This window comes from Hirundo rustica, chromosome 15, assembly GCF_015227805.2.
Source record: "Hirundo rustica isolate bHirRus1 chromosome 15, bHirRus1.pri.v3, whole genome shotgun sequence".
Classification (NCBI taxonomy): Eukaryota; Metazoa; Chordata; class Aves; order Passeriformes; family Hirundinidae; genus Hirundo; species Hirundo rustica.
Window position 1 is genome coordinate 1,916,237 of NC_053464.1, and position 27,773 is coordinate 1,944,009.

At 64.1% G+C, this 27,773-nt stretch overlaps 1 protein-coding gene across 4 annotated transcripts; it reads left to right on the forward strand.

Annotated features, from left to right (window-relative positions):
* Positions 1 to 433: 433 nt before the first annotated feature.
* SBK1 (SH3 domain binding kinase 1) lies at positions 434 to 16,889 on the forward strand. Of its 4 annotated transcripts, XM_040079387.2 has the most exons (5): positions 7,459 to 7,695; positions 7,841 to 8,093; positions 13,209 to 13,411; positions 13,496 to 13,698; positions 14,362 to 16,889. In XM_040079387.2, the coding sequence occupies exons 3-5, from the start codon at positions 13,216 to 13,218 to the stop codon at positions 15,142 to 15,144; spliced, it is 1,182 nt and encodes a 393-aa protein (XP_039935321.1). In that variant the 5' UTR covers positions 7,459 to 7,695; positions 7,841 to 8,093; positions 13,209 to 13,215; the 3' UTR covers positions 15,145 to 16,889. The 4 variants fall into 4 exon arrangements, with proteins under 4 accessions (XP_039935318.1, XP_039935320.1, XP_039935321.1 ...); XM_040079384.2 differs by lacking the exons at positions 7,459 to 7,695; positions 7,841 to 8,093 and adding an exon at positions 434 to 588; XM_040079386.1 differs by lacking the exons at positions 7,459 to 7,695; positions 7,841 to 8,093 and adding an exon at positions 5,979 to 6,019.
* The last annotated feature ends 10,884 nt before the right edge of the window (positions 16,890 to 27,773 follow it).

Sequence of the window (27,773 nt, forward strand, 5' to 3'; positions counted from 1 at the left end):
CCGCCGCACCCTTCCAGACCCTTCCAGACCGCGCTGGACCCTGTCACACCCCGCCGGGCCCCACCTGCTGCAGGGGACGCTTTCCCTGCCGGCGGCCCGGCGCCGTCCGGTGCCACGGGGCAGCCGCTGCCCACGGCCTCTGCGGCACCTCGGCGCTCGGCCGGTGCCCGGGCCCGCCCCGCCGGACCCCCGGCGCCGGTGATGCCACCCCGGGTCCCCGTTCGCACCCCCTGAGGACCGGCAGTGCCGCCGGCCGGGCAGCGCCATGGGTGCCGGGGCGGCACCGGGCATCGCCGGCCCCGGCGTGAGGGACACGGCACAGCCCGGAGCTGCCTCCGCGCCCGGGGAGCGGCGGGTGCCGGCGCTCGGCCCGGCCCTGTGACACCCCCCGACACCATGGCCCCGGGAGGGCCGGCCTGAGCCTCCGGCCGCCGCCGGCACCGGCGAGGAAGATGCCCACACGCCCCCGGCGCTGCCTGCCCTGCGGTCTCCCTCGCCCGGGCGCGGTGGCCGCCGGACCTGAGCGATGGATTCCTTCTGCTTCGTCTGCTTCCAGAAAGAGGAGCTGCAGCCCCTGCACCTGCACAGGTCAGTGCCGCAGGAGGGGACACGGGTGGGCACGGCCCGGGAGGGGCCCCGAGCCGCGCTGGGGACCGTGCCCGCCGCGGGCCGTGCCCGAGTTTCCTTGGGAGCCGGCGCATCCCCTCCGGGCCAGAGGAGCCCGGAGCCGGTGCTGTGCCGGGGGACGCTGCCCGCAGAGCACGTGTGTCCGGCCGGGATGGGCTTCCCTGGCAGCAGCTCTCCAGGGAACCCGGTGGGCATCCCGTGCCGTGCCAGCACAAGTGCCTGTGGGAGCGGTGAGGCTGTGGCAGCAGCGTGTGCACCCACGGCCTCCTGGAGCCATCCCAGAACCATCCCCGATCCATCCTGGAGCCATCCCACCCATCCCTGCTCACCTGGGCAGGGTCCCTGGGCAGTCCCTGCTCCTCCCTGCCCGACCGGGGCCGGGGGCACTTGGGGGACCCCAAGGAGAGCCACGAGGCTCCCCGAGGCCTGTCCCCCTGGGCAGCAGCACCGGCGCTCGCCTCCCCCTTTCCCGAAATCTCCTCTCCCATCGGCGCTGCTGAGCAACAGCCAAGGAGAACGTGGCGGTGCCGGAATTAGCCGGGCAGCCGGCAGGGTGCGAGGTGTGAACGCTGGCACATGTCGTGCCCAACTGCTCCTCCGTGGCACTGAGCCACTGCCGGCTCCTGTCCCACGCTGCCAGCCCCGGGCAGAGCCGCTGCCTGCTCCAGCCAGGAGCTCTCGCTGTCCCCGGCGGGGTCTGGGGGGTCTCAGGGCCATCAGCTGGGTCAGTCCAGGCAGTCTGTCCTTCCTCCCGGGCTGCAGGAAGCTGAGGATTTGTTCCGGTGTAAATCGTGAGTTTTTGGAGCCTCGGTTCCCGTGAGTCAGTGCCCAGGTGGGCGAACAGGGCTCCAGAGGGCCTGGGTGTGGGTGCTGCTGCCTGCAGGGGTGCACAGAATTCCCGGAGCTCCTGTCCCACAGCCCAGCCTGGCCTTGGAGCTGACCAGTGGCACCTGTGTCAGGCCACAGGTGGCATTCTCAGCCAGGCAGTGAGCGCCCGGGGTGGCAGTGTGGTGGCCCAGGGTTCCGCGGGGTGGCTGCAGGGATCTCCCCTCCCTGCTCGGGGGATGTGAGGGATGGACACCCACGGCTTGTGCCCAGAGGCTTCTCCCAGTCCTGCCCTGCTTCAAGGTGGGCTGCACCGGGGAATGTGTGTGTATATCCGGTCCCTGTTGTCACCGGCCCGTCCCTGAGTCTGTCCCCATCCCGTGGTGACACAGCTGCCATCGTCTGTCACCTCCAGCACAGCCCCACCGGGGTGGGCCCCCCGGGGTGACAGGAGGCGCTGCCGGAGGTGCCCCCTGCTCTGTCACAGCCTGGTCCTGCCCCCTGCGCCGGGGCAGTGCGTGGGCCCCACGCGTGGGTGCTGTGGCAGTGTGTCTGTCCCCCGTGTCCGTCCCCACGTCTCTCCCCGTGTCTCTCCCCTCTGTCTGACCCCTCGTGTGTGTCCCCACGTCTTTTCCCCGATGTCTGTCCGCCCGTGCCTGTGTCCCGGTGCCCGTGCCCGTCCCCGCAGCCTCTAGATGGTGCCAGGAGAACGGGCAGCGAGCGGAGGCGGCGGGCGGGCGGGCGGTGCCGGTGCTGTTGGGGTGCCGGGGCGGGCCCCGGGGCTCTCCCCGTGCCCCCAGTTCAGTTCCTCCTTCCCCTGGAGCAAACCCGTTCTTCCTCTTTTCCCCAGGAGCCCCGTCCCGTCCCGTTCCACGCGGGGGGCTGAAGGGCCGTCCCTGCCTCCAGGCTCAGCCCCATTCCCGGCATCCCGGAGCTGCCCCAGCCCGGATCCATCCCTCGGGGCGCGGTTCTCGGTCCCCCCCGGCGCCGGGAGCACGGGAGGGGCTCTGGGCCGGGGGGCAGCACCCCGAGGGTCGCTGCCGGGGGCTCGGTGTGCGCCCGTCACCGGCGGGGCTGTCCCGGGGCCGCGGTCCCTCCCTGACCTTGAGAGCGGCCCCAGGGAATCTCGTCCCGGCTGTCGCCGCGGGGGTGGCAGCAGGCGCCCGGGGGACGCCGAGCTGGGTGACCGAGAGGGGACACCGAGCCCCGAGCCCCGCGAACCGGCTCCCACCACCCCCTGTCCCCTGGGACCCCCGTGGGTGGGGTGTGTCCCCAGGGACCGCGGGGACACCCGGCGCCCCCCACACGGGTGGTGTCCCCCGGGCTGGGGGCGGGGGTGCTGTCCCCGCAGGTGGGACACGCCGGAGCCCCCGGGGTGAGCGGGTCCCCTCCGCCCGTGCTGCGGCTCCCGGCGTGCTCCGCTGCTCCTTCCCTCCCTCCCTCCTTCCCTCCTTCCCTCCGCTGCTCCTTCCCAGCATCCCCGCAGCATCCCCGGCAGCTTGGGCTCCTGTCACCGCGGTGATAGGCGCGGGTGGCCGTGGGACACTCAGCAGCCCGGCTCCCGCTCCGGCCGAGCGATGGCGAAGGGACGAGCGACCCTCTCGCTGAATTCCGAGGGGATTTGGCACGCTGGGAATATTTTGGGCTTTCCCAGGTCGTTTCCCGCTGCCCATCCCACGGCACGAGCCGGATATTCCCTTTCCGAGCGCAAATCCCGGGGGCCCTCGTGGTCCCTCGGGGAGGCGGGGGCTCTTCGCACGGTTTGGGATTGCACGAGGTGATAAACATGTTTGATCTGGCTCCTTTCATCTCCTTAATCTTAATTAGGTATTAATATTCCGGGAGTGCTTTGAGCACCGGGAGCCCGGTGCGGGCGCTCCCTGCTCCAGCTGGTGTTACTATGGCTCGGTGTGCGAGTCACCCACGAGCCACCCAGGGGCAGGGACACCCCAGAGGGACCCCACGGAGCCCCACGGAACCCCATGGAACCCCCGGGGTCACATGGAACCCTGCTGGGCCCCACGGAGCCCACAGAGCTCCACAAAGCCCCACCGGGTTCTACAGAGCCCCACGGAGCCCCAAAGAGCCCTGCTGAGCCCTACAAAGTCCCATCAAGATCTGATGAGTCCCACGGGGTCCCACAGAGCCCCACAAGTCCCTGCCAAGCCCCTGGAGTCCCATGGAGCCCTGCCAGGCCCAGCCGGTCCCGGTGCCAGCCCGGCCCCTGTGTACCCGGGGCGCAGCACCGGGACGGTGACACTGGGAGCTGTCCCACGCGTGGGGGGAGTGACACCGTCCCTGCAGCCCCCCCACGGCTCCCCGGGCACCGGCACCTCCCGCCTGACCTAGAAACAGCCCCGAGCTATAAATAGGGAGAGAGTTGACAGAGAGCTCAGAGAACGCCGCGAGCGGGAGGCTGCGGGAGCCAGGATGGCACCGCAAGGACAGGCAGGGGACACGGGGGGAGAGGGGCCTGGGGAAGGGGCCAGGCTGAAGCAGCCCCATCCCTGGCGGCGCACGGAGCGCGGCGTGCAAGGCAGGCGGCTGCGGCATTCCCTGGGCCGTGTGTGACACAGGGAGCGCCCCAGCTCTGCCCGTCTCCCACGGTTTTCCTCTCTGGCACACCTTCGCTCCTCAGGTGCTCTCCTGCCCTGTCCCAGCCCCGCCGCCGGCCCCCACCCGGCGAGCCCCGCCTGGCAGGGGCGCTGCTCCAGCATTTCTCCTCCCGATGCTATTCCGGTGCCTCCACCGCGGTGGGAATCATCCACACCTGAAGCATCCCGGCCCAGGAGCCGGGAGCTGTGGCAGGAACGGGCCGGCGGAGGGATGGAGGGACCGGTCCCGGGAGCCGCAGCCGCCCCTCCTGCAGCCCGGCCCGGGGCCGGCGGTGCCCCGTGCGCCGCTGGAGGAGAGGGTGACAGCGGCACAGCCGATGCCGGCACAGATTAAAGCGGAGTGTGTGATTCAGCCTCTTGCCTTAAAGTCATTCATGAAAAGATTTAATTGCTCTGCATCCTCAGCGCAAGCGGAGCGGAGCCATCAGTGAGTCAGTGCCGATGGCTCCCCGGCCCGCCCCGGTCTGTGGGGCCGCGGCGGGCACGGGCACGGTCCCGGCCCCAGCGGAGCGGGCACAGCTGATGTGTGGGAACAGCCCGCTGTCCCCCTCGAAGAGTGGGGCTGAGCCCCCTTGAAGTGACATCGCGGGAGCGAAGGGACCTGGCACCCAGCTGAGAGACAAGGGAGTCCCGAAGCAAATCCCGGCTTGTGTTAAACATCCCTGCTTGGCTTTGGTGGGCACGGAAGGAAATCCGGGAACACGAGGTGTGTCCAGGGATGCTCCAAGAGGGAGCGTAGTGCCAATCCCCCTGTCACTGTGGTCCATGCTGGAGGTGCCTGGGAGCTCCTGGTGCCCAGCTCTGGCATCACTTGCTGAAAGTGTTGCCAAAATTAAGGCACCTGAAGGGAAGACCCCGTGATGTCTTTTCCTCATCTGGCATTCCCTGGCTTGGCCTGAATGTTCCCACCATTCATGAGCCACAGGAGAAGCCACAAGTCCTGCACACATTGAGGAGCAGCATTTTGGGGGGCTGTCTGTGCCACGGAGTGCATTGCCTGTGCCATGGTGGCTCGGGGTGCCCAGAGCAGCTGTGGCTGCCCAGGGACCCCTGGCAGTGTCCAAGGCCGTGTTGGATGGGGCTTGCAGCAGCCTGGGATAGTGAAGGTGTCCCATGGCAGGGGGTGGAACGAGATGCTCCTGAAGGTCCCTTCTAACCCAAACCACCCCCTGACCCAGGGTGGGCATCACCCACACCACGGGGGCATCACCTGTGCCGAAGGAGAGGGAACAGAGTCTTGGAGGGCTCAAGGACAGCAGGGCCCAGGGGAGCAGCAGGACGTGGTCCTGCACTTGGGCATTCCGGCTGCGCGGTGCCGGTGACCCCCGGGTGCTCCGAGCCCGGACTGTCGGGGTGCTCGGGTGGGGTGGGCTGTGCAGCCGCCCCCGCGGAGCTCCGCTCCCATCCTCATTGTCCCCAGCGCCGTGATCTGCTCCGAGCCCAACCCGCGGTGCCGGAGCTCCGCGCCCGGCGGGGAGGGGGCGGCTCAGCCCCGCTGCCCCTTTCCGGGGCTGCTCCCGCACCGACTCCCCCCGGCTACACCGGAGGGGCGGGGACAAGCCCCGCATCCCGCATCGCTCATTCCGCATCTCCCCATCCCCGCGGGGCCGGCGGCGGAGCCCCCCCGCTCCCCCCGCTCCCCCCGCTCCCCCCGATTCTCCCGCTCCTCCCTCTCCCGCCGCTCTCCCCGCTCCTCCCGCTCCGCGCTCCCTCCCCGGGGCGGTGCCGGTGCCGGTGCGGGCGGAGCGCGGCGCGGGGCGGGCGCTGCCGGGGGCTGCGGGGGGCGCCGCGCTCCGCTCCCTCCGCTCCCTCCGCTCCCTCCGCTCCCTCCGCTCCTCCGGCGGCGGCGGGGCCGCGGCATGAGGAGCCCGGCGGGGCGGGCGGAGCGCGGCGGCGGCGGCGGCGGCTCCTCTCCCGCCGGGGACGGGGCGCGGCGGCGGCTCGCCCCTCCGGTAAGGCAGGCGGCGGTGCGGGGATGGGGTGCGGGGATGAGGATACGGGGATGAGGATACGGGGATGGGGGTGCGGGGGGCGCTGCCCGCCCGGTACCGAGGCCGCCCTTTGTTTGCCCGCACGGCGAGGGGAGGGGACGAATCCCCCATCCCGGTACAGCCGGCGCTCCGGGATGAATGGAGCGGGGTGGGCACGGCGCGGTGCGGGCGCTGCCCCCGAGATCGGTGCCCCCCCGCGCCGGGGAGGGAGCGGCCGGTGGCACCTGCGCCCCGGGCGGCCCCGGTGCGGCGGGGGGGCGAACGGGAGGGACGGGGACGGAGGGGCGTGAGTGACACCGAGCGGTGCTGGGGCCGCGGGGCTGGTCCCGGGGACTGCCGGGTGGTTTGGGGGTGTCTGGAAGGGTGCGCCGAGCTGGAAGGCGGCTGGGAACAGGGGAAGGGGAGAACAGGGAGAGGCGGCCTCGGGGGCAGCTCAGGCCGTGTCCCCTCGTGTCCCCTCATTGTGTCCCCTTGCGTCCCCTCATCACCTCCCCATCTCATCTCCCCTTGTTTCCCCTCATGTTCCCTCACCTCCCCTTGTCTTCCCTCACCAGCTTCCTGCCTTCTCTATTACCTCCCCTCATGTCCCATCATGTCCTCTTGTCATCACCCCTCATGCCCCGTCCATCATCTCATCTCGTTTCCCCTCATTGTCTTTCCTCATCGTGTCCTCTCTCGTCCCCTCGTCATCCCCCCGTGTCATCTCCTCTCGTCATCTCGCCTTGTCCCCCCTCGCGTCCCCTCCCTCCTCTCCTTGTGTCCCCCCATCCCCTCCCCTATCTCCCCTTTCAGCTCCCCCGCTGTCCCCCGCTGTCCCCCGCTGTCCCCCGCTGTCCCCCGCTGTCCCCCGGCCGCGGCCGCGGGTCCGGCCTCCATCCGGCCGCGTTGTTCCCCGGCTGCAGCGGGGAAGGGGAGCGTGACCCACTTTCCTCCAGGTCCGGCCTCGCTGCCGCCGTGGCCGCGGGCGGGCGATGCCGGCCGGGAGCCCCAGCGCAGCTCGGGGAGCGGGGACAGGGCGGCCCGGCCGCGGCACGCCTCTATCCCGGAGCCGCGGGGAGGCAGAGGTCAGAGCCGGGCGTCCGTGTGCCAAGCCCCCGAGCCGCCCGGTGCCACCGCGTCACCCTGCCCTGCCCGGGGTGCTGCGGGACGGGACCGCGGCAGAGGTGGGAGCGTCCTCCTTCACGGGAGCATCCCGGCCGGCCGGGGGCTGCGGTGGGGGCGATGCCCTGGCCACATAAAGCCCCTTGGAGCGGAGTCGGGGCTGGGCTCTGTGGCAGAGGGACGAGTCGCTGCTGTCGCCAGGGGCGAGCGGGGCCGAGGGCGGCCGGCCCAGCCGCGGGGTCGGGCAGGTGCCGCTCGGGGCGTTTGTCTTTGCAGATCCCAACCGTGCGGTGCTGCCGGCGCTGGCGGAAGAGTTTTGGGAGGGAGATGATGACAGGCTGATGAAACCAATCAAACAATGAAGTAATCATAAATCCCCGGTGCTGGCGGCGAAGGCAGGAGGAGCTGCAGGCTGGAGGAGCCGAGATCCTAACGAAGCCATCCTGCTCGGCAGGAAAAACCCCGGGAGGCCGAAGCGCTGAAAGGCAGCCAAGGTGCTGTCATTGGGGCCGATGGACAGAGACAGCCCCGTGTGGGTGAGAGCAGGGAAAATCCTGCCGGCAGCTCCGGGAGAGCAGCGCGGAGGGCACAGGGAGCGGTGGCTGGAAGGAGGAGCGGCGGCTCCCCGGGGAGCCGGCGGAGGAGAGAGTCCTGGCACTGCTTTGTTTGCTCTTCCCAAAGCGCTCCGTGAAACCTGAATCCTGGGAGCAAAGGCTGAGGAAGCTTGTCACAGGCTGCTGGCCGGGATGGGAGACGCTTCCTGCAGCGGGGGACACCACGGATGGGTGTGACAGGGCCTGACCCTGCCCTGCAGCTGGAACATCTGCACTGAGAGTTCCTGAGACTGGGAGCCCAAGCCCGGCTGGGCGTTCATCGGCTTTGCCGAAGACAATCCTGCCGCCGAGCAGGCTGCTCTGGTCTAGGCAAGGAGCTGGTATGAGAATTGCTGGATGAGATAATGTGGAATCCAGTGCCAGTTCAGTCCTAAACGGGGGGCACTGGGCAGCCCCAGTTGCCGTGGGTGCTCCGGCGGAGGTCTGGTGCTGGTTCCGGCGGTGTCCGTGGTGCTCTGGCGTTTCCCGCCGCTGTCCCGCTGCGGTGGAGCCAGCTGGACGTGGAGATGTGCCCACCCGTGGCCTCTTGGAGGGGGCTGCTCCTCCTGGGCTGCGAGGCACTGGCAGAGGGGCTGTCCCCAAACCACTGCCAGCAGCCAATGTCCCCGTGCTGTGTGTGACACTCGGCTTGTCCTGGGCGGTGCTGGATGGCCCTGGGGTGGCACACGGATGCAGGAACCCTTTCCCTGTGCCTGTTTCACTGCTCTGGGTGAGGAGGGAGGTGGCGGCCGGCCTGGCCTGAGGCTGCCTGGCCGTGGTGGGTGCCGGTGGCTCCGAGCCCCGGTGAGGTTCCCGTCCTGTCCCCACAGCCACGTTGTCCTCGTTAGGCCAAGGTGCCTTTGCGAGCCCTCCCTGGGCTCCAGCGCGCCACAGCCCCGGGAAGCGCAGCTCATATCTGGTGTGCGGGTCCCAGCGGCACGGGAGAGAGGAGAGGATGTCCCTGGAACGGGGTCAGGCAGGAATGGAGGTGGCAGCGGCTGGAAGTGGAGTGGGGCGCTGGGAGGCAGCGGCTCAAGGTGGGGCACGGCCGAAACACGACCGACCCCTCGTTCCAGTGACACCAGGGTGGTGCTGGCATGTGGAGAACTGGGAGAGGGCATGGCTCTGGCAGGGCCCGGGGTGTGACTTTGCTGGCTCAGTGCGTTGTTCAGGGGAAACAGGGCAGGTTTGGGAGCTGGGTGGGGTGTGGAGGGAGGGAGGTCCCTCCTGAGGGATGCCCTGGGCTCCAGCCTGCTGGGCTTGGGTGGGAGTCGGTGTTACCTGCTCATAACTGAGTGTTTCGGGATGGGAAATGGGGAAATCAAAGATCTGCCCAGTGCAGAGACAGAGCAGCATGGGCCTGTGCCCATCCTAGTGCTGCATTTCACATTTCTCCCCCTTTAAAGAGGAATCTGGGTCTTGCAGAGCCCTGCCCTGCATAGATTTTCCCTTCATCTTCCCAATTCCTTGCCCCAGAGCAGCCCACAGCGCGAGTCCCAGCCCCTGGTGCTCACCCGTGCATCAGGCTCAACCCAAACCCTTTTCCTGTAACCTTCCTCGGTAACCGCGTTGTTTTTCTGTCCGTCTCTGATGTGGCCAGAGGGATTTTTTTCCCTCTTTCCCTCTTAATTTCCAAGCAGGCGCTGCTCCAGCAGCCTCCTCTGCGGGAGCCTGGGGCAGCTCTCCCGGGCGGCCCCTGCTCCTCTCAATGAGCTCCTAATGAGTTTGCAATTAGTTATCGGCAGAGCCGATGTGCCCAGGGCTTGGCGTGCGGCGGAGCGGGATGGGAGCAGGGCAGAGCATCCCCCGGCAGCGACAGGATTGTCGGGGCCAGCCTCGGCTCCCGGCAGGATGCTGCGCTGTGGATATGGGATAATGTCCTTCCGGGAGATGCTCCACGCTGCTGGGGATGGAGCCGGGAGGTTTGGGAAGAGGAGCGGCAGCTGCCGACGGGAGACGAGCGGCTGCCTATAAATACCTGCCAGGGAGCAAGGAAGAGGTGGGTGGATTATCCTCCTCACTCAATGAGATAAACGGTTCTGAAGCTTAAACACAGAACAATTTTAGTCTGAATAGTAGGAGAAATGGCTCAGGATGCGGAGATGACGGCAGGAACCGCCTGTGGTGAGCGGCAGGTCCCGGCACCACGTGGCAGCACCTTCGCTGCCTCTCTGTCACTGCCGGGATCTTGAGCCGTGGGGGCTTTGCCAGGACTCTGCCGGGATGCGAATCCTTCCTCCCTGCTTGGGAGAGCTCCTTCAGGAGCACCTGAACCTGGGCTGGAGAGGGTGCGCTTGTCTTCCTTCGGACACGGCGCTGACTCCTGTGCCGGGGTTTTGGGGCGGAGAGGAGCCGGGAAAAGGCCCCGTTGCGGCTCTGGAGTGACCCGATCTGGCGTGTGGCTGCACGGCTGGTCCGTGCTGTGACCGGCCTGGCTGCACAAGGGTGTGGGACCCCAACCCTGGCCAGGACAAGCTGGTGGCACCTCCCGCCACACTGGCACTGCCATCTCTCCGTGTCCCGCTGTTCCCTCATCCCTGCTGTCCCTGGGAGTGCCCGGAGTGGAACCGAGCTCCCGCTGCCTCCTGCTGCTGCCCCGCTTCGCTGCTCGCATCAAACCCAACATGTTGTCAAAAGCATTTCAATTTTTAATGAAAACTTCTGCGTTTACGCTTTCTTACGTCGGTATTTTGGTCACGGCCACCGTTTGGCATCTCCTGGGGTCGGTGACGGCCTCGTGTTCCCGTTAGCCCTGTCGATGGAGGGTTGTTGCTCGGAGCCGGCCGTGCCAGCGGCACTGCGGCAGGATGCCGGCACATCCCGATCCTGGCAGCACATCCCGGTGCCAGCTGTGCCAGCCCACGCCACAGCACGGGACCTGACTTGGCGGGATCCCTGCTTCCCGTGGATGTTCCTCCGCTGCTGGTTGGGAAGGAGACACCTGGAAACCCCAACAGGCTGAGCCAAGAGGAAAAGCAAACAGCCCTTGACTTGGAGAGCACTTCCACAAGCTGCCAGTCCTCCCTCTCCTCTCTCCCATCCAACCAGCAGGGTTTTTCCTCAAACCCAACCTTCCCGACTTGAATAATTGCATTTCAACGCCGGTTAATTAAGGGCCATCGATGAGCGCAATCGTAAATCCAAGCGTAGCCGGAATTCTTCGTGCAGGATGCTGGGGGCTGTTCTCAGTCCTGCCTCCAGCGAGCTGCTGCTGATCCACCTCCACCTCCAGCACTCAGACACTGAGATGGTGCTCCTCTGCCAGGGGGCCAATGAAACACTATGGAGATGAGCTGCTTCGGAGATCTTATGAGTCAAACTGTTACATTTTTGGAACATCATGATGTTGAAGTTCCTTTTCTATTTTTTCCCCAACTTCCCAGGGAAAAAAATATAACTATAATAAGTGAAGAAGCTGAGCTTTGGTTTGGGAATGACAGGCAGCACAGTGTGGGGAAGGAAGGAGGGAAGGAAGGAGGGAAGGAAGGAGGGAAGGAAGGAAGGAAGGAAGGAAGGAAGGAAGGAAGGAAGGAAGGAAGGAGGGAAGGAGGGAGGGAAGGAGGGAGGGAAGGAGGGAGGGAAGGAAGGAAGGAAGGAAGGAAGGAAGGAAGGAAGGAAGGAAGGAAGGAAGGAAGGAAGGAAGGAAGGAAGGAAGGAAGGAAGGAAGGAAGGAAGGAAGGAAGGAAGGAAGGAAGAAGGAAGGAAGGAAGGAAGGAAGGAAGGAAGGAAGGAAGGAAGGAAGGAAGGAAGGAAGGAAGGAAGGAAGGAAGGAAGGAAGGAAGGAAGGAAGGAAGGAAGGAAGGAAGGAGAAGTTGGAGATCCGACTCAGCCTTATTGGGAGTGGGCTGTCAGGATCCTTGTGTGTGATCCTGACCGTGGGGTGCTGCAGGTGCTCTGTGGGGTGTCTGGCACTGTTTGGGGTGGCTGTCACAGCCCCTGTGTGGGGCTCAGCCCATGGGCACCAGCTGGGCTCTCTCTGTCCATCCTCATCCGCCTGCAGCCACCGAGTGCCGTCCCCACGTCCCTCCTGCCCGGGGTTTGTGCTTGTGCGGTGATGGAGGGTGAGGCAGCGCCCTGAGGACATCAGAGGAAATGCTGGCGTGGTTTCACTGCTGTGGTGCTGTGGTGGGTGGCTCCAGCTTGGATCTTCTTGTGGGAATGGCCAGAGAGAGGAGAAAACCATCCCTGGTTTGTTGGGAGTGAGGAACGCTCTTGTCCATGTGCTGCTGGCTGGGCCGGCCTCTGCTCTGCTTTGGTGAGATCCCACTGGGAATGCTGCATCCAGCTGTTGGTCCCCAGCACAGGAAAGACATGAATGGAGCAAATCCAGAGGAGGCCACAGTGGTGATTATGGGCATGGAACAGTTCTGCTGTGAGGAAAAGCTGAGAGAATCTGGATTGTTCAGCCTGGAAAAAGAAAAATACTCTGGGGAGATCTTAAAGCCCCTTTCAGTGCCTCAAGTGGCTGCAGGAGAGCTGGAGAGGGACTTGTGACAAAGGCATGGAATGAGAGGACAAGGGGATGGCTTCCCACTGCCAGAGGACAGGGCTGGATGGGATACTGGGCAGGAATTTTTCCCTGGGAGGGTGGGCAGGGCCTGGCACAGGGTGCCCAGAGCAGCTGTGGCTGCCCCTGGATCCCTGGCAGTGCCCAAGGCCAGGCTGGACATCGAGGCTTGCAACAACCTGGGACAGTGGAAGATGTCCCTGCACATGGAATAAGATTGGCTTTGAGGTCCCTTCCAACCCCAAAGCAGTCTGGGATTCTGGGATTCTCCACACCAGTGTCTGGCACCCTGGCCAGCAAAGGCTGGGAGTTGGTGCTGGTGGGTGATTGATGTGAGGGAGGGATTTGCTGCAGAGCCATTGTGTCCCCTTGGTGCCTGTGCCTGGCCCTGGTTCTGCTCTGGAGCTTCCCTGGCTGGGGTGAGGCTCAGCTCTGGAGGGGGCTCAGTACTGGAGAGGACAGGGCTGGCTCTTGGGGTCCCCACTGGGGACACAGCAGCAGAGGGGACCCCCAAAGGGCCTTAGCTCCTGTTCTGCAGTGTGGCTGTGAACCCACCAGGCCTGAGAAAACATGTCCATGCGTGTGTCCCTGTTTGTATCCATGTGTGTCCCTGCGTGTGTCCGTGTCCCTGTCTCTGCCATGCCTGGAGCCCTCCCTTCGACCCCAAACATCCACACGGCTGCAGCCCCCTTGGAGCCTGGAGCATCTCTCCAGAGCTGTTGGGCTGGTGGCCCCTGGGGACAGAGGGGTGGCACCCAGTGGGGGCTGCTCAGCACCACCCTGGCAGCCCAATCCCCCTTTGCATGGGCCAGGACTGCAGCCCTGGGGAAGGGACGGGATGGGGTGGGATGGGGTGTGGTGGGATGGGATGGGGTGGGATGGGGTAAGATGGGATGGGACACAGAGGCTCTGCAGCCCCCACGGAAGCAGTGCCTCCTCTGCCTTGCAGCGCAACCATGAGCGCGGGCTCGATTGAGCAGGAGCCGTCGCGCAAGCTGGGCTGCTGCGGGGTGCCCCTCATCACCGAGGACATGCAGTCCCTGGCCATCCGCACCCTCTCGGGCACTGACATCACCAAGCACTATGACCTCATCCGCGAGCTCGGCAAGGGCACCTACGGCAAGGTGGACCTGGTGTCCCACAAAAGCACAGGTGAGAGGAGCGGGGCGCGTGCCGGGAGCGGGGCGCCAGGTCTGTCCCAGCCCAGGGCTCACTCCTGTCCCCTGCCCGCCACAGGCACCAAGATGGCCCTGAAGTTCGTCAACAAGAGCAAGACGAAGCTGAAGAACTTCCTGCGGGAATTCAGCATCACCAACACGCTCTCCTCCAGCCCCTTCATCATCAAGGTCTTCGACGTGGTCTTCGAGACCGAGGACTGCTACGTCTTTGCTCAGGAGTACGCCCCCGGCGGGGACCTCTTCGACATCATCCCGCCTCAGGTGGGACCCCGGCACTCCCGTGGGAGCCTTGGTGGGATGTGGGGGCTCAGGGGGTGCCGAGCAAAGCTGCCCCTGTGCTTTGTGCCCTCGTGGGAGGGGGTGCAGGTGCAGGGACTGGGCACCCCTATCTGGGCTGGGCTTGACCACAAGCACCTACAGACAAGTGTGGGACCCATCACCCATCCCCTGGGGGGCCTGAGACCCCTCACCCTTCTCCTGGGGAAGTTGAGGCTGCCTCTGGATCCCTGGAAGCCTCCAGGGCCGGGTTGAACAGGGCTTGGAGCAACCTGGGATAGTGGAAGGTGTCCCTGCCCATGAAACTGGACGATCTTTAAGGTCCCTTCTGACCCAAACCATCCTGTGGGGAGCCTGACACTCACCACCCATCCCTTGGATGCTCCAGGACCCACCACCGCCCCCTGCCTCAGAGCAGCCAGAGATAAAAGCGCTCATGACCATCAGACCACGGAGATGTGGGTGCCCGGGCCGGGTGGGAGCCCACGGGGCCGGGTGGGAGCCCAGGGGGCCGGGTGGGAGCCCAGGGGGCCGGGTGGGAGCCCAGGGGGCCGGGTGGGAGCCCGGGGGGCCGGGTGGGAGCCCGGGGGGCCGGGTGGGAGCCCGGGGGGGCGGGCGGCAGGGGGCTGACGCCGTGTCCCCGCGCAGGTGGGGCTCCCCGAGGAGCTGGTGAAGCGCTGCGTGCAGCAGCTGGGCCTGGCCCTCGACTACATGCACAGCAAGAGCCTGGTGCACCGGGACATCAAACCGGAGAACGTGCTGCTCTTCGACCGCGACTGCCGCCGCGTCAAGCTGGCCGATTTCGGCATGACGCGCAAGGTGGGCTGCCGGGTCAAGCGCATCAGCGGCACCATCCCCTACACGGCGCCCGAGGTGTGCCAGGCCGGCCGGGCCGAGGGCTTCGCCGTGGACACCAGCATCGACGTCTGGGCTTTCGGGGTGCTCATCTTCTGCGTCCTCACCGGGAACTTCCCCTGGGAGGCGGCGGTGGCGTCCGACGCCTTCTTCGAGGAGTTTGTGCGGTGGCAGAAGGGGCGGCTGGCCGGGCTGCCCTCGCAGTGGCGGCGTTTCACGGACGGCGCCCTGCGCATGTTCCAGCGCCTGCTGGCCCTCGACCCCGAGAAGCGCTGCCCCGTCAAGGAGGTTTTCTACTTCATCAAGTGCGACCTCATGGCCGAGGTGCGGTGCCGGCCCTCGTACCGCTCCCGCAAGCACGCCAGGGACAAGCTCCCGGCCGGGCCTCACTGCCACGAGGCCGGCGGCTCCTGCACGCCCGCCCCGCTCAAGAGGACCGTGCTGACGGAGGGGAGCGGAGCGCGCGGCCCCGAGCCCGGCGCGGCCGCCCCGGGCTCGGCGAGCAGGACAGACGGACGGCAGGACAAGGGCAAGGGGCAGATGGTCCTGGCCACAGCAATAGAGATCTGCGTGTGACGGCGGCTGCGCGACCCGGCCGGTCCCCACGGGCCGGGGACAGGAACCGGGGGGAGCACGTCGCGGTGGTGGCACCAGCCGGGACCGGGCTCTGGGTGTCCCAAAGGAAAAACAAAAACAAAAACAAAACAAAACAAAACAAAACAAAAAAAAAAAGGAAAAGAAACACAACCGAAGAGGAAAAGGACAGAACTGGTTGCGCTCTGTAGCGCCGAGGATGCCGATCCCCCAGCCGAGGGCACCGCTCGCCGCCACGGGGGGGGCTGGGGGCACCCGCAGTCCTGCCGCGGCTGTGCCGCCCCCTCCAAGGCTCCCCGGGGCGGCATGGGGAGGGGTCTCCCAGTACGGGGAGGAAGAGTCGGGGGCAGCGGGAGGCGGGTGGCCCGCTGGCTCTGCCCCCGCCCCGTGCTCCACCCCTGTCCGGGCAGCGGGAAGGCCGATGACCCTGCACCGTGGAGGAGGCCTTTGGGGAGGTTCGGGTGGGTGGTGATTTGCCCCCTTCCGCTGGTCCCTGCCGCACCGCTGGGGCCTGGGAGGGGACGGGGAGGTGGGTGGCGGGGAGCCGGGGGGTGCCGGCAGCCCCGGACCCCCGGCTGCCTCCCTGCCGCGGGAGGTGCTGGCAGCCACTGATGTAGCAAGCGTCCCTGTCTGTGTGTCGTTGCGTGTCCCGGCGTCGGCAGCCCCTGTCCCCCTGCCCTGCCCCACACGGCTCCGGCCCTGCAGGTCGGACGCTGGGGCCGGGCTGGCTCTGCCGTGCCCGTGTCCCCGTGGCCCCTCTGCAGACTCTCTGTGCCCAGGCACTGGAGGAGGTGGCAGCGGGGCGCCCCAGGCTGGCCCGCGCAGCCCGGGAGCGGGGCGGGGAGCTCCGAGCGGCCTCCCGCGGGTCCGCCTGCTTCTCTGTGCCGTCCCCATCACCCCTCCTTGCTGTCACCCCTTCCCCAGACCCGTCACCCTCCCCTGGGGCCGGCGGGGAAGCGGCGGCGGGATGGCCCCTGCCGGGCTTGGCTGCAGCGAGGCGGGGCGCGGCGGCGGCAGCCACTGGGGCCCCTTAGTGACGAGGTGCTGGGGTGTGCGTGGAGGTCACACCTTCCCTCCTGGCTCTGGGCACCCAGCAGAGCGGGGAGCTCACCCCACCGCCGCGGTGGGGAAGCTGCGGGGGCACCCCGAGGCGGGAGCGCCCTGCTGCGGTTCGGGCTTCCCTCCCACGGGCGGGCGCCGCGGAGCCGCCCCGCTGCCCCAATCCCCCACAAAGGGCTATAACGCTTTCCAGCAGCAGCAGCAGCAGTTTACAGAGCAGGGGCCGCCCCCGCCCCCGCCGTGCCCCGTCCCCGGCACCCCCGGGCCCGGCGTTAGACGTAGCATTGCCCCACGTAGAGAGCTAGGCACCGGTTTTACTCCTCTTTGCCTTAGGTCCCTCGATGTCCTCGATCTTTCGTGCAATAATGTAGATAAGGGATCCCGGCCGTCCCGGCGGGGCTCGGTGGCACCGCCCGGGGGTGTCCCAGGGGGTGCCCGCTGTGATTTCTGTCCCCGTCGAGGTCGCTGTGTCCGTAGGTTGTCAGGTTTTTATTTCCAGTTCCCTCAACTGTCGGGTTTCGGATCTTCTTCCCGTAGGAGAGGCTTTAGTGTCACAGACGTTACCTCAGTTTGTCACTGTTGAAAAGGATTTAAAAAAAAAAAAAAACACACAACTGAAACCATAAAAAACGACAAAATACATAGTTATAAAAGCAACAAAAAATTTCTCAATGGCCGTGAGGCTTTTTTTTTTTTTTTTTTTTAATTAAATAAAGGAGGCGTGATGCTGCTCGTGGGGGGGTGGAGGGCGCGGCCTCTGCCCTGCCGTGGAGTGGCTGTCCCTCCACCTTCACCCTGTCACCATGGCCACCCTTGGAAGGGACGGAAGGGATGTGGGGGGCAGCACCCATGGGTGGGGGGCACCCAGCGGCCCCCAGCGGCCCCCTCGGAACAGCCACGGCTGCCTCACGCCAAATGTATTCCAGCCGCGTCCGCAGGCTAATTTCAATTTCCTGGTAATTATGCAAATGAATGTGGATTTAATTAAGGGCAGATTTCATTAAAGTCTTCTTGGGGAAATGAGAACAGGGTGGGGGGGAGCGAGGAGGCGGTGGCAGGGAAGCAGAGATGAAGGCAGCGCCTGCCCCGGAAGATAAATGGCCACAGGGGATGGGGAGGGATGCTCGGGATGCTTTGGGAGCGGCGGTCGCACCTGCCCCAGCGCAGGAGCCCGAGCTGCGCGGGGCACGGCCGGGCGGTGCCGGGGATGGAGCCCGGGCAGTGCAGCAGCCGCGGCTCCTTGGGCCATCCCCGGCCCCGCTCCGGGACCGAGCAGCGAGTCCCGTTCGTCCCCTGCCCCAGCAGCCGCGGCTCCCGGCTCCTTCCCTCCCACCGGGGCAGGGAAAGCATCGCTCTGACACGTGATTCGTATTTTTCTCTTCCGCGGCTAAAAATACAGATTTGGCCACGCCGAGAGGTCTAGGAAATCAATGTCATTGTCACCAGGCGCTGCCTGGCAGGACTCTCCCCTCCCCGATCCAGACAAAAAAGGGATCGCTGCCATTTGACGTCTCCGAGCCGAAGCGCTCGCGCGGCTCCAGCGGCGCTGCCTTTAATCCAAAGTGAAACGGGGCTAATTTTATCCCGGCAAGGTCGGGATGCTGCGGGCCCGGCAGCGCCGGCGGGCCGGGAGCTGCTTGTCTCCAGGCAGAAAGCTTCAGGCACAAAAAAACCGGAGCTAAAGTTTGCCAAGCCACCACCTGCCCGGCAGAGGTGTCACCTGCCCGGCAGAGGTGTCACCGTGTCACCTGCCCGGCAGAGGTGTCACCTGCCCAGCAGAGGTGTCACCGTGTCACCTGCCCAGCAGAGGTGTCACCTGCCCAGTAGAGGTGTCACCTGCCCGGACATTCCGGGGTCACGGCCGCTGACCTTGGGCAGTCACGGGGCAAGGATGAGCAACATGATGAGTGCCCTGAAAGGAAAATAATCCTCGATTTGGGCAGATCCTGGAGGAGCGGAGGGAAGAGGGATGGGGGGGCAGGTGTGGAATGGTGTGGGTGCAGCATCCCGTAAAACCAGATCCTTCCGAGGAAGGCCAGGAAGGCCCGGCTGTGACACTCAGCTGCTGATCCCGCCTCGGATTTCATCCACCCCTCGATTCCGGAGCTGGATTGTGCACGGTTTTCCTCACAGACACTTTGTGAGGCACTGCAGCCCCAGCTAAAACACTGGGGGTTGGGAGTAAAAATAACCGGGAACGATCCGCTCGTTGGGAGCACAGCGATCAACGCCAAGCTGGCATCGCACGAAGTCCCACCCCAATCTCAAACCAACCCTTTAAAAGGTAATATTTTGCCACTAGGACGGTGCTTCAGCTCGCCGCTGACTCAGGAAGGGCCGTGGGATGAGGAGGGAGTTCCCACGCATCCCGAGCAGGGAGGGGAGCGCGGGGTCCGGGCTGCCGGGGGCTTCCCCGGCCCGGGGACACGGGGGGACGCCGGCCCGGCGTGGGGAGCAGCCCTTAACTGCGCTTCTCGGGGCTGATCCGCTTTCAAAAACTTCTAAAAATAGCGGCGGCACGGCGCTGGAAGGGGCGTTTGGAGGAAGTGTGACTCATGTGCCACCCGGCGCCCCGGCGGAACCGGGCGCCCGAGCGGGAGTGCGGGGATGAGGGAGTGCGGGAATGCGGCAGGGACGGGAGCGCCCACGGGGGCGTCGCGATGCTCTTTCTGGTGGCAGCACACTGCCCACGGAGGGGACGCGGCCCGGGCTCGTCCCTGCCTGTCCTTCCCGCGGGGACCCGCTGCTGTCTGCCAGCGGTGATGGACAGATGTCAGTCACGGCCTGGCAGCGGCCGAGAGCCCCGGCGGGAATGAGCTGCTGGAGACAGACAGCAAAAACTGTCCCGAGCTGGGGAAAATCCCGGCCTGTGCCCGGCCGGAGGGAGAGGTGACCGTGTGTGACCATCCAGCACCTTTGGGAGGAGCGAGAGCAGAGCTCCGGCCCCAGCTCCCAGCACATCGGTGCCTGCTGGAAAGAGCCCTGCGAGCATCCCACAGGGAGCAGCTCATGGCCACACCCTGCCAGGGGCCGCTGCCTTTGCTCCGGCCTCAGCCCGCCGGGGATCACAGGGATGCAGGAAACTGCCGGGGGTCTCTGCCGGCATCCCCCACCTGGCCCTGTGCTCCCCACAGCGGCTTTGGACACATATTTTTTTCACCCAAAGGTGTTTTTTTCCCCATGGAAAAGGCACTTTTCGGCAGGGTCTTTGGGCTGAAGGATGGGTGGGGGTGTCAGCTTTGGGAGGAGGGGGTTGGTGGCAGTTTTGGGGTGCGGGGGGAGGGCCTGGGGAGCACCCCGAGCCCTGAACACCCCCACCCCCAAAGGGGTGGGCTATGGGCTCCAGCTCGCAGGCCTCCCACGTTGCCATGACAACTGCAGCATCCCAGCTTGGCAGGGACGGGAAATCTCCATCCCATCACCGCCTCGCCCGGACGTGGCTCTGGATCCGGCACGGGCAGCATCCCAAAGCCAGGGAGGAGCACGAGGTGCGATTCCTGCCGGCTCCGAGGGCTGGGCCACGCTCCTCCTTCCTGCACAGCCCTCCCGGAGCCACTGCGGGCAGGGCAGGAGAGATTGCCGCTTTTCAAATGCGGATCTTCCCGTTCCAAACCCTTCCACCTTTTCAGGATTTGTGGGGTCCCGGCAAGCAGAGCATCCTCCAGGCTGCCCCCACACCTTCCCATCTTCTCTGGGGGGGACAAAGTGGGCAGTGGGCTCCAAGATCACGGACCCTGCTCCCTCAGTTTCCCCAGATTTGGGGGCAGCAGAGGCAGGGGTTATCCCCATTAATTGTAGCATCCTCACGGGTGGCTCTTGCTCTCTGCAGCCTCCCAGCCCCTCAGCTCTGAGCCTGGAGAGAATCCCGAGCTCATTCCTCGCTGACAGCAGTGGCACAGGGCTGGGGAGGAGCTTAGCTCCTCGTCTCAGAGGCTGCTGCACCTCCACAAAAGTCGCATTTGAAGAGCATTAATACAAGATTAATCGAGGTTTTAATAAACAGCGAATCGAGCGCTAATGGAGCCAAACTTGTAAGCCACGTGTAACACCCCGGGGGCTTAAAGGCATCCAGAACGTGGCTGGAACAGGCTGAAAAGGGGCTGTTAATCACCTTGGAGCCCTGAAGACACGCAGGGGAAGGGAATTTTAGGGGAAAGGCTGCAGGTGAGCCTAGGGCACGAACTCACCCCTCCCCCTGCTTCATTACTCGGGGATTTACGAGCGCTTCCCCCAGCCCAGCCCTGGCACGAAGGCAGGCAGAGGAATTTGGGACACCTGAGTACCCCGGGGCTGGAGCCACGGTGAAGCAAGGCCAGTTTCTAAGGGAAGGCCAGATGTGCCCTGGAGTGGAGCCATCCCCCATCCCCAGTCACCGAGCAGGGTAACTGGGGACCTTTGGGGTGGGCAAACCTGCAACTGGCCTGGGCTCCCTCTCCTGGGGCCACCAGCACCTCCCAGATCCGGTGACCCCAGACAGGGATTCAGATTCCCCCCATCACCTCCAGCCTGGGGAAGGTCCAGCTCCCTCAGCCTGTGCAGCTGCTCGAGGGACAGGCCTGGTTTGAGGAGCAGAGCCAGGAGCCGTTCCCAAGGTGTAGTTCCAAAGTCCCCCCGTACCCCGTGAGCGTGGCTGGCCCTGCAGAGCTCCTGCCCCACGAGGCTGCCCAGGATAACCGGTGTGTGCCAGGCTGGCTGTGCCCAGGCTGCCCACACAGCTGGCTTGGCTCCAGGGCCAGGGGGACTCCAAAGTTTGGAGGCTGTCGGCTGTGCTGGCTGTGGGCTGGACATTGACTCTGCCTGTGGCTGTGTGGGAGCTCAGGATGGATGGACTGTGGTGGTTCAGTGGTCAGGAGCTTCTCAGGGGTCTTTAGTTTGCTCCATAGCACCTCAATCACTTCCACGTGTTTGGATATCCCCTGTGGGGGAAGGAGCAGCTCTGCAGGGCCCCAGGGCACTCGTGCTGGCAGCAGGGTTGAAGCAGTGCAGGATTCTCTGTCAGGAGCTGAACACCATCCTGGTTTCCAGGCTCCCCAGGGAGGCTGGATCTTGGGGAAGGACAGCCCTGGGGACCGGCACAGCAGTGCCAGTTGTCTCAGAGTGACCTCCCTGCAGGACGAGGCACCCGCCTCCGAGTCACTGCCCAGCTTTCCCACCGCTCCTGCTGCTCCACAGCCCTCAGGGAGACATTCACTGGCCAGTCTGCTGTGAGAGGGAATCAGCCACCACCAGCTCAGGATCTTCTGCCAGAGCTCTGGAAAGGAGGAGCCCCACAGGCAGAGTCCCCAGTCAGGTCTGGGATTGCAGCTGGAGGCTGTTACGGGCTCCAGAGCCCCACGAGTTCCTGCCAGGCACGAGCCAAAAGCACTCCCAGTCTCCAAGCAGTGGCTGCAGCTGAGGGACAGTGGCCAGCTGAGGCAGAGGAGCAGGGACATCCCACCCCACCCTGCTCCCTCCTTCCCTCTGGCACTCCAAGTCTCTCAGGTGTCAGTGCCAGGAAGGTCAGCTGCTACATCACAGCATCCAGATCACAGAATTCCAGAGTGATTCAGCTTGGAAGGGACCACTGGAGCTCACCTGGTCCCACCCTGCTCCAGCAGGGTCCCCCAGAGCATGTTGCTCCAGATGGCTCTTGAGTATCTCCAGGGAAGGAGAATGGACAGCCCCTCTGGGCAGCCTGGGCCAGTGCTGGGTCACTGCACGGGGAGCAAGTTCTTCCCACGTTGATGGTTCAGTGGGAATGTCAGAGGTTGGCCTCACTGATTTCGGAGGTCTTTTCCATCCTTAATGATTCCACGTGCAAACAGAACTCCTGGGATCAGTTCCTGCCCACTGCTGGTCTCTGACCCTCCCTGCACACAGGGACCCAGGGCTGAGGGCCCCTCTCAGGGCTGAACAGCCCCAGCTCCCTCAGCCTTTCCTCACAAGGAGCTGCTCCAGGCCCCTCACCATTGCCTTGGGCAAGCCAGTCACAAACAGGCCCATGGGAGCCACCTGGGGATCTTGCTGGACACACATTTTCATCTTCAAAATCATCTCTGAAAGCTCCCAAAGATGTCAGGAGGCTCCTGATGGCCAGAATATGGCCACCATCCCACAGGTGAGCAAGGAGGAGGCTGCAGGGGTCAGATCCTTTGGTTCACCTGGCAGAGCAGCCAAGCACAGCCCCACGACAGAGCCAGGAGCTCAGCAGAGCTGAGATTAAACATCCCCACAGCTGGGGATGGATGGATGGATGGATGGATGGATGGATGGATGGATGGATGGATGGATGGATGGATGGATGGAGACAGACCCTACAACCTCTCAGCTGAGTTCCCCAGGAGTTTTTGTCGGCCCAGCAGCCCCAGTCTGACCCCACACCGTGAACCCGTCCTGGCAGAATTTCTGCCCTGGTTTACTGGATGGAACCGGTCACTTTTGGGGACGGGCCGTGCCAGGGCCAGGTGGGCCCAGACAAGGCATTGCCAGCCCTGGTGTCCTGCGTGACCCAGTTAGAGCCTCCAGCGAGCGCCGGTGCCGCATTCCTGGCGGAGCATCGCTGTTCCCTGGTTTAATTACCCGCGGCTGACTCATCCCGGCCCCGTTTATCAGCCTGCACACAATGCGCCCTTTGTGCTCCTCCGGCCCTGCCAGGGGCGATTGCCAAGCACCAATTAATCACCGGCTGCTGCTGCCACAGGCCTGGACGTGGTGCCCTGGGCAGGGGGAGAGCAAGGACTGGAGAATCCAAACCCTGCCTGCCCCATGGGACAGAACTGGGACTGGAGCGCTGATCCCACCCCAGGCAGACAGTGGTGAGGCAAGGAGCAGCCACCACCTCTGTCATGGAATGAGAGCTGGGTTGGGTTTGAAGGGACCTCAAATATCACCCAAATCCCCTGCGATGGGCAGAGACACCTTCCACCATCCCAGGCTGCTCCAAGCCCTGTCCAACCTGGCCTTGGACATGTGAAAAATGCCAAAACACTGCCAGGGATCCAGGGGCAGCCACAGCTGCTCTGGGCACCCTGTGCCAGGCCCTGCCCACCCTCCAGGGAACAATTCCTGCCCAATCTCCCATCCAGCCCTGCCCTCTGGCACTGGAAGCCATTCCCTGTGTCCTGTCCCTCCATCCCTTGTCCCCAGTCCCTCTGCAGCTCTCCTGGAGCCCCTTTAGGCCCTGGCAGGGGCTCTGAGCTCTCCCTGGAGATCAGCAGTGGCTCCTGGACAAGAGAGGTGCTTTTGGCTCTGTTAGCCAGAGCAGGGCAGGTTCGTGTGGGCATGGGAGGTGCGTGGCACAGGATTATCGTGTTTGGTGAGTGTGGATGATCCAAGGACAGCTCCAGCAGGTCCATCAACTCCTCCTGCTTCCCGAGCCAGCCATGGAGCTCAGGAGATGAAACCCAAGTGCCCAATTTGGAGTTTGCTGGGAGGGCAGCAGATCCTGCTGGCTGTGCAGCAGTTCCCAGGCTGGTGGCTCTGAGTGGTGACACGGGACATTCCCAGGGCTCAGCAGGGCTCGTGTGCACAGGGCTGAAGCAGAAACTTTTTGGGGGTGAAAGAGGCACTTTGGCCAGGCTGAAATCGCTGAGCAGTCCATGTGCCTGCACTGGTGGCTGCAGAGGGTCAGCAGAGCTGGCAGCAGCTCCCCAGCAGGGGCTGGGTGCTGACCCTGGGTCACGGCCACGCTGTGCCCAGTGGGGATCAGCCGCTCCTCAGGCTGCTAAGGGCAGTGCCCAGCTCCCCTCGGATCCCCCTCGGGGTGTCAGTGTCCCGCTGCCGCTGGGGACAGCCAGGCAGGGATTACCAGGGTGGTGATTAGTTAAATCTGGCCTTGGCACGGGAGCTACAAAGCAACAGCAGGAGTGAGGCTCTGCCTGTGCCCAGCACCTGCACATCCCTGGGGACACCAATCCTTCCTGAGGAGGGACAGAGGGCTCACCTGAGAGCTCTCAGGTGTGTGAATAAGGGCAGTGTGCCCACCCCAGGGCACTGCAGGAGCTGGGCAGGGCGTGGGGAGCTGCTCTGAGCCCAACCCCTGCCCCCAAAGGGAGCTGATCGGGCTGGGAAAAGGGGATTTTGGCACCAGGCACTGCGTTCCCGTTTTTGCCACGGCAGGACCCTAAGGAGTTAACAGCAAATGCCACCTTCTGTGTTTTATCTCTCCTCCATTGAGGCAGCTCTGACACTGGCAGCAGAACAATGCAAAATTCTGATTAGCTCTGGTTTTCCAGCAAAAGGGGAGGCACAAGAGGGTGGGGATTTAATACTATTCTGCATAATTTTTAATCTAAATTCCATTTCTTTTCTTTTCTTTCTCCAGGAAGCAAACAATCTAGGGGGTTTTGTACTCAATTTCTTGCTTTCATAATCTAAATGAATTGTTTGCAAGTAGGAGCCAGCTGCAAAGCCGGCAATCTCGGATCAAATCTGCCTTTCTCCTAGTTCTTTCAATCATTAATTTGCTCCTCAGCTCTGATTAGCTAATCCTGGCTGCCTTGTGGCAGTTTCCAGGGGAAAACGGTGCAAGAGCTGCAGCTCCCATTGCCGGAGCTGACGGCCGGATGACGGGATTGATTCCTGGTGGGTCGTGGCGCTCCTGGTTGTCACTTCTCCAGAGACAAGTGGGGTATTCTCTGGGAGAAAAGGCTGGCAGGGTTATTTCTGGAACGCTGGCATTTTGGAAATACCAGAGGATGATGCTTTCTTTCCCCTGCTCTGCGCAGGGCGTGCGGGTTTGTTACGCCGAGATTAATTAGCTGGGCTTTAAACCGGAATCCAAGGCACGGCAGCAGATCCTTGCTCGGAGGTATGCGGGCGCTGCCCCATTTTTGGGATGTTGCTGCTGTGCCTGGGGGATGTGGCAGAGCTGCCACCTCCATTTCCCAAGGGGGAAACTGAGGCACGGGGCTTCTCTTGCCGGTGGATGGAGGCTCACAGAGCTGAAACCTCAGCAGGGAAGTGTGGGAGGGGACGGGAAATGGGATGTGCTTTGTGCCAGGCCCTGGTTTGTTACACAGGGAATTAATCTTCGCTTAGAGGGTGGGCAGGCCCTGGCACAGGGTGCCCAGAGCAGCTGTGGCTGCCCCTGGATCCCTGGCAGTGCCCAAGGCCAGGTTGGACATTGGGGCTTGGAGCAGCCTGGGACAGTGGGAGGTGTCCCTGCACATGGCTGGTGAGGGATGGGATGGGCTTCAAGGTCCTTTCCCACCCAAACCATTCATAATTCTCTGATTTTATTAATTAATTCTATGAATTAATGAATTAATTGGTCTCAAATAATAAATTCGTAGAATTAATTAATAAAATCAGAGAGTGGGAGGGCTCCTGCCAAGCCCCGACAGGCTGGGGGTGTCCCACCGGGATGTCACCTCCCCAGGATCTGAGTGCCACAGCCCCGAGTGCCCAGGTGAGAGGGACAGGGCTCTGTCACCCTTGTGTCACCAGGCTGGCAGGGTCAGGGCTGCTGCTGGCCCCGTGTGCCCCTTCCTCACGTGCAGCTCCACAGGGCTGCTCCCTCAGCTGCTGTCTTTGTTCCATTCCTTTTCCAGATCCAATTCCCCGAGTGCTGGGGGTGGATCCTTTTAATTTTCATTTGTTTCAAAGCCGTGCAGGGCTTACAAGCATGACAGAAATGTGCCTGGAGTGCAGGAAATGGCCTACTTAGCTGCAGGAGCAGAGCAGGCTCCTCCAGCACACTGACTCCAAGGTCCTCGTCCTCCCCAGGGACCAGGGCAGCTGCCTGCTTCCCTCTCCAGCCCCTTTCTGGAGATGTTTGGTCCTACCACAAAGCCCAAAGAGCCCATGCAGGCAGAACAGTGCTGGGGAGCAGAGGCTGGGAAAAACTTCTAAGGTTGGACAGGGCTTGGAGCAACCTGGGACAGTGGAAGGTGTCCCTGCCCTTGGCAGGGGGTAGAACTGGATGAGATTTAAGGTTTCTTCCAGCACAAAGCAGTCTGGGTTTCTGTGATTCTGCCACTGAAATGCTGTGGGAGGTCAGGCCAGGTCACTGTGTCCCCTCACACCCAGCTGGCTGTGACAATCTCCTCTGGCTGACCCAAGGCAGGGGCTGTGGTAGGCTCTGCTGAGGAAGCAGAGCTTGCAGGGCCAGACCTCTGACAGCTCTGGCACTTTCTGGGCACTTCCATCTCGTCTGCAAAGGGACAGAGCTCACAGGTGTCACCTTCTCACAGTCTGTGTGAGCTGGGAAGGAGCAGGGCTCACCCCAGGCTCCTGCAGAGGGAAAGGCCGTGCAGAGAAGGGGCTCATGTGCCCACAGCACCCGGAGCTGGGCTGCCCACACTGCTCTGCCCTCACCTCTGGGACACTCACAGGGACTGTCCCTGCCACCTCTGCCACAGCTGGCACTGGAAGCATGCACAGAATGACACAATGTCCTGAGTTGGAAGGCACCCAAAAGGATCATGGACCCAACCCCTGGCCCTGCACAGACACCCAACAACCCCACCCTTGGCAGTGGTACCCAAACACTCCTGGAGCTCTGGCAGCCTCGGGGCTGTGCCCATTCCCTGGAGCCTGGGCAGTGCCAGCACCCTCTGGGGAAGAAGCTTTCCCTGAGCTCCAGCTGAGCCTGCCCTGGCCCAGCTCCAGCCTTTCCCTGGCCCAGAGATGGGAGCTGCCCCTCGGGAGGAGCTGCAGCCCCCGCTGAGCCCTGCCCTCAGTCTCCTTCTCCAGCTGAACAATCCAAGTGCCCTCAGCTGCCCCTCAGACCCTTCCCCATGCCCATGTCCCTCCTTTGGACACTCTCCAACAGCTTCAGACCCTTCTGACATCGTGGCACCCACAACTGCCCCAGAGCCGAGGTGAGGCCACACCAGGGCAGAGTGTAAGTCTTTGCCTCAGCAGGGCAGAGTGGGAACAGGAGGCCTCCTGGGCTGAGGAGAATCTTTTCTAAAGGAAAAAGACCCCAGTGGGTCCCAGGAGGGCTGAAGGCCTTTGTATTAACAGCAGCTTCCATTCCTCTGAGCTCCTAGAAAGGATCACAGGATCAGCAGCTGCTGAAGGGGGAGGAAGAGGAGGCAGGGCCGTGTGCCCATGGAGGGAGCAGGGCTGGCACAGTCCATGACAGCACTGCTGGAGCAGAGCAGGTGAACATTGAGCTGTCCAGTTCTACTCCAGGGGTGCAGCTTTCCCTCTGACTATTTCCACTTGCTGTGGGTTTGCCTTTGTTCAAAGAGCACAGGAGCAGCAGCAAGAGGAGTCTCTCCATGAAGCCTTTGAGGCCTGGGGGAGATGGAGTCCCCAGGCACCTGAGACACAGCAGTGAACACCTGCCCCTGTGTTTGCTTCCCCAGCTTTTCCCAGCCAGAGGAGTGCTCCAAGCCTTGCTCCACGGCCACAAGTAGATTGTCTCTGGATGGACTCCACAGTTCAGAGGGGTTTGTCTTGGGGAGCTGAGCCTTCCTCCAGCACACTCATTTCTCTGAGCCATGCTAATGCCACGCTTCCCACCGTGTGTTTTAATTCCAAACAAACTGCTCCTAGAGCTGCCTGTGCCTGTGTGTCCATCTCCACAGTGCCATCCAAGGCTGCTGGGGCCTTGCCCATCTCTG

Excerpts from the sequence above, each read along its gene's own strand:
- SBK1 (XM_040079384.2), top strand. The coding sequence starts at position 527 with ATGGATTCCTTCTGCTTCGTCTGCTTCCAGAAAGAGGAGCTGCAGCCC. Across the intron at positions 589-13,208 it reads CAGCCCCTGCACCTGCACAG|CGCAACCATGAGCGCGGGCT; the intron begins GTCAGTGCCGCA and ends TCTGCCTTGCAG. Across the intron at positions 13,412-13,495 it reads GGTGTCCCACAAAAGCACAG|GCACCAAGATGGCCCTGAAG; the intron begins GTGAGAGGAGCG and ends TGCCCGCCACAG.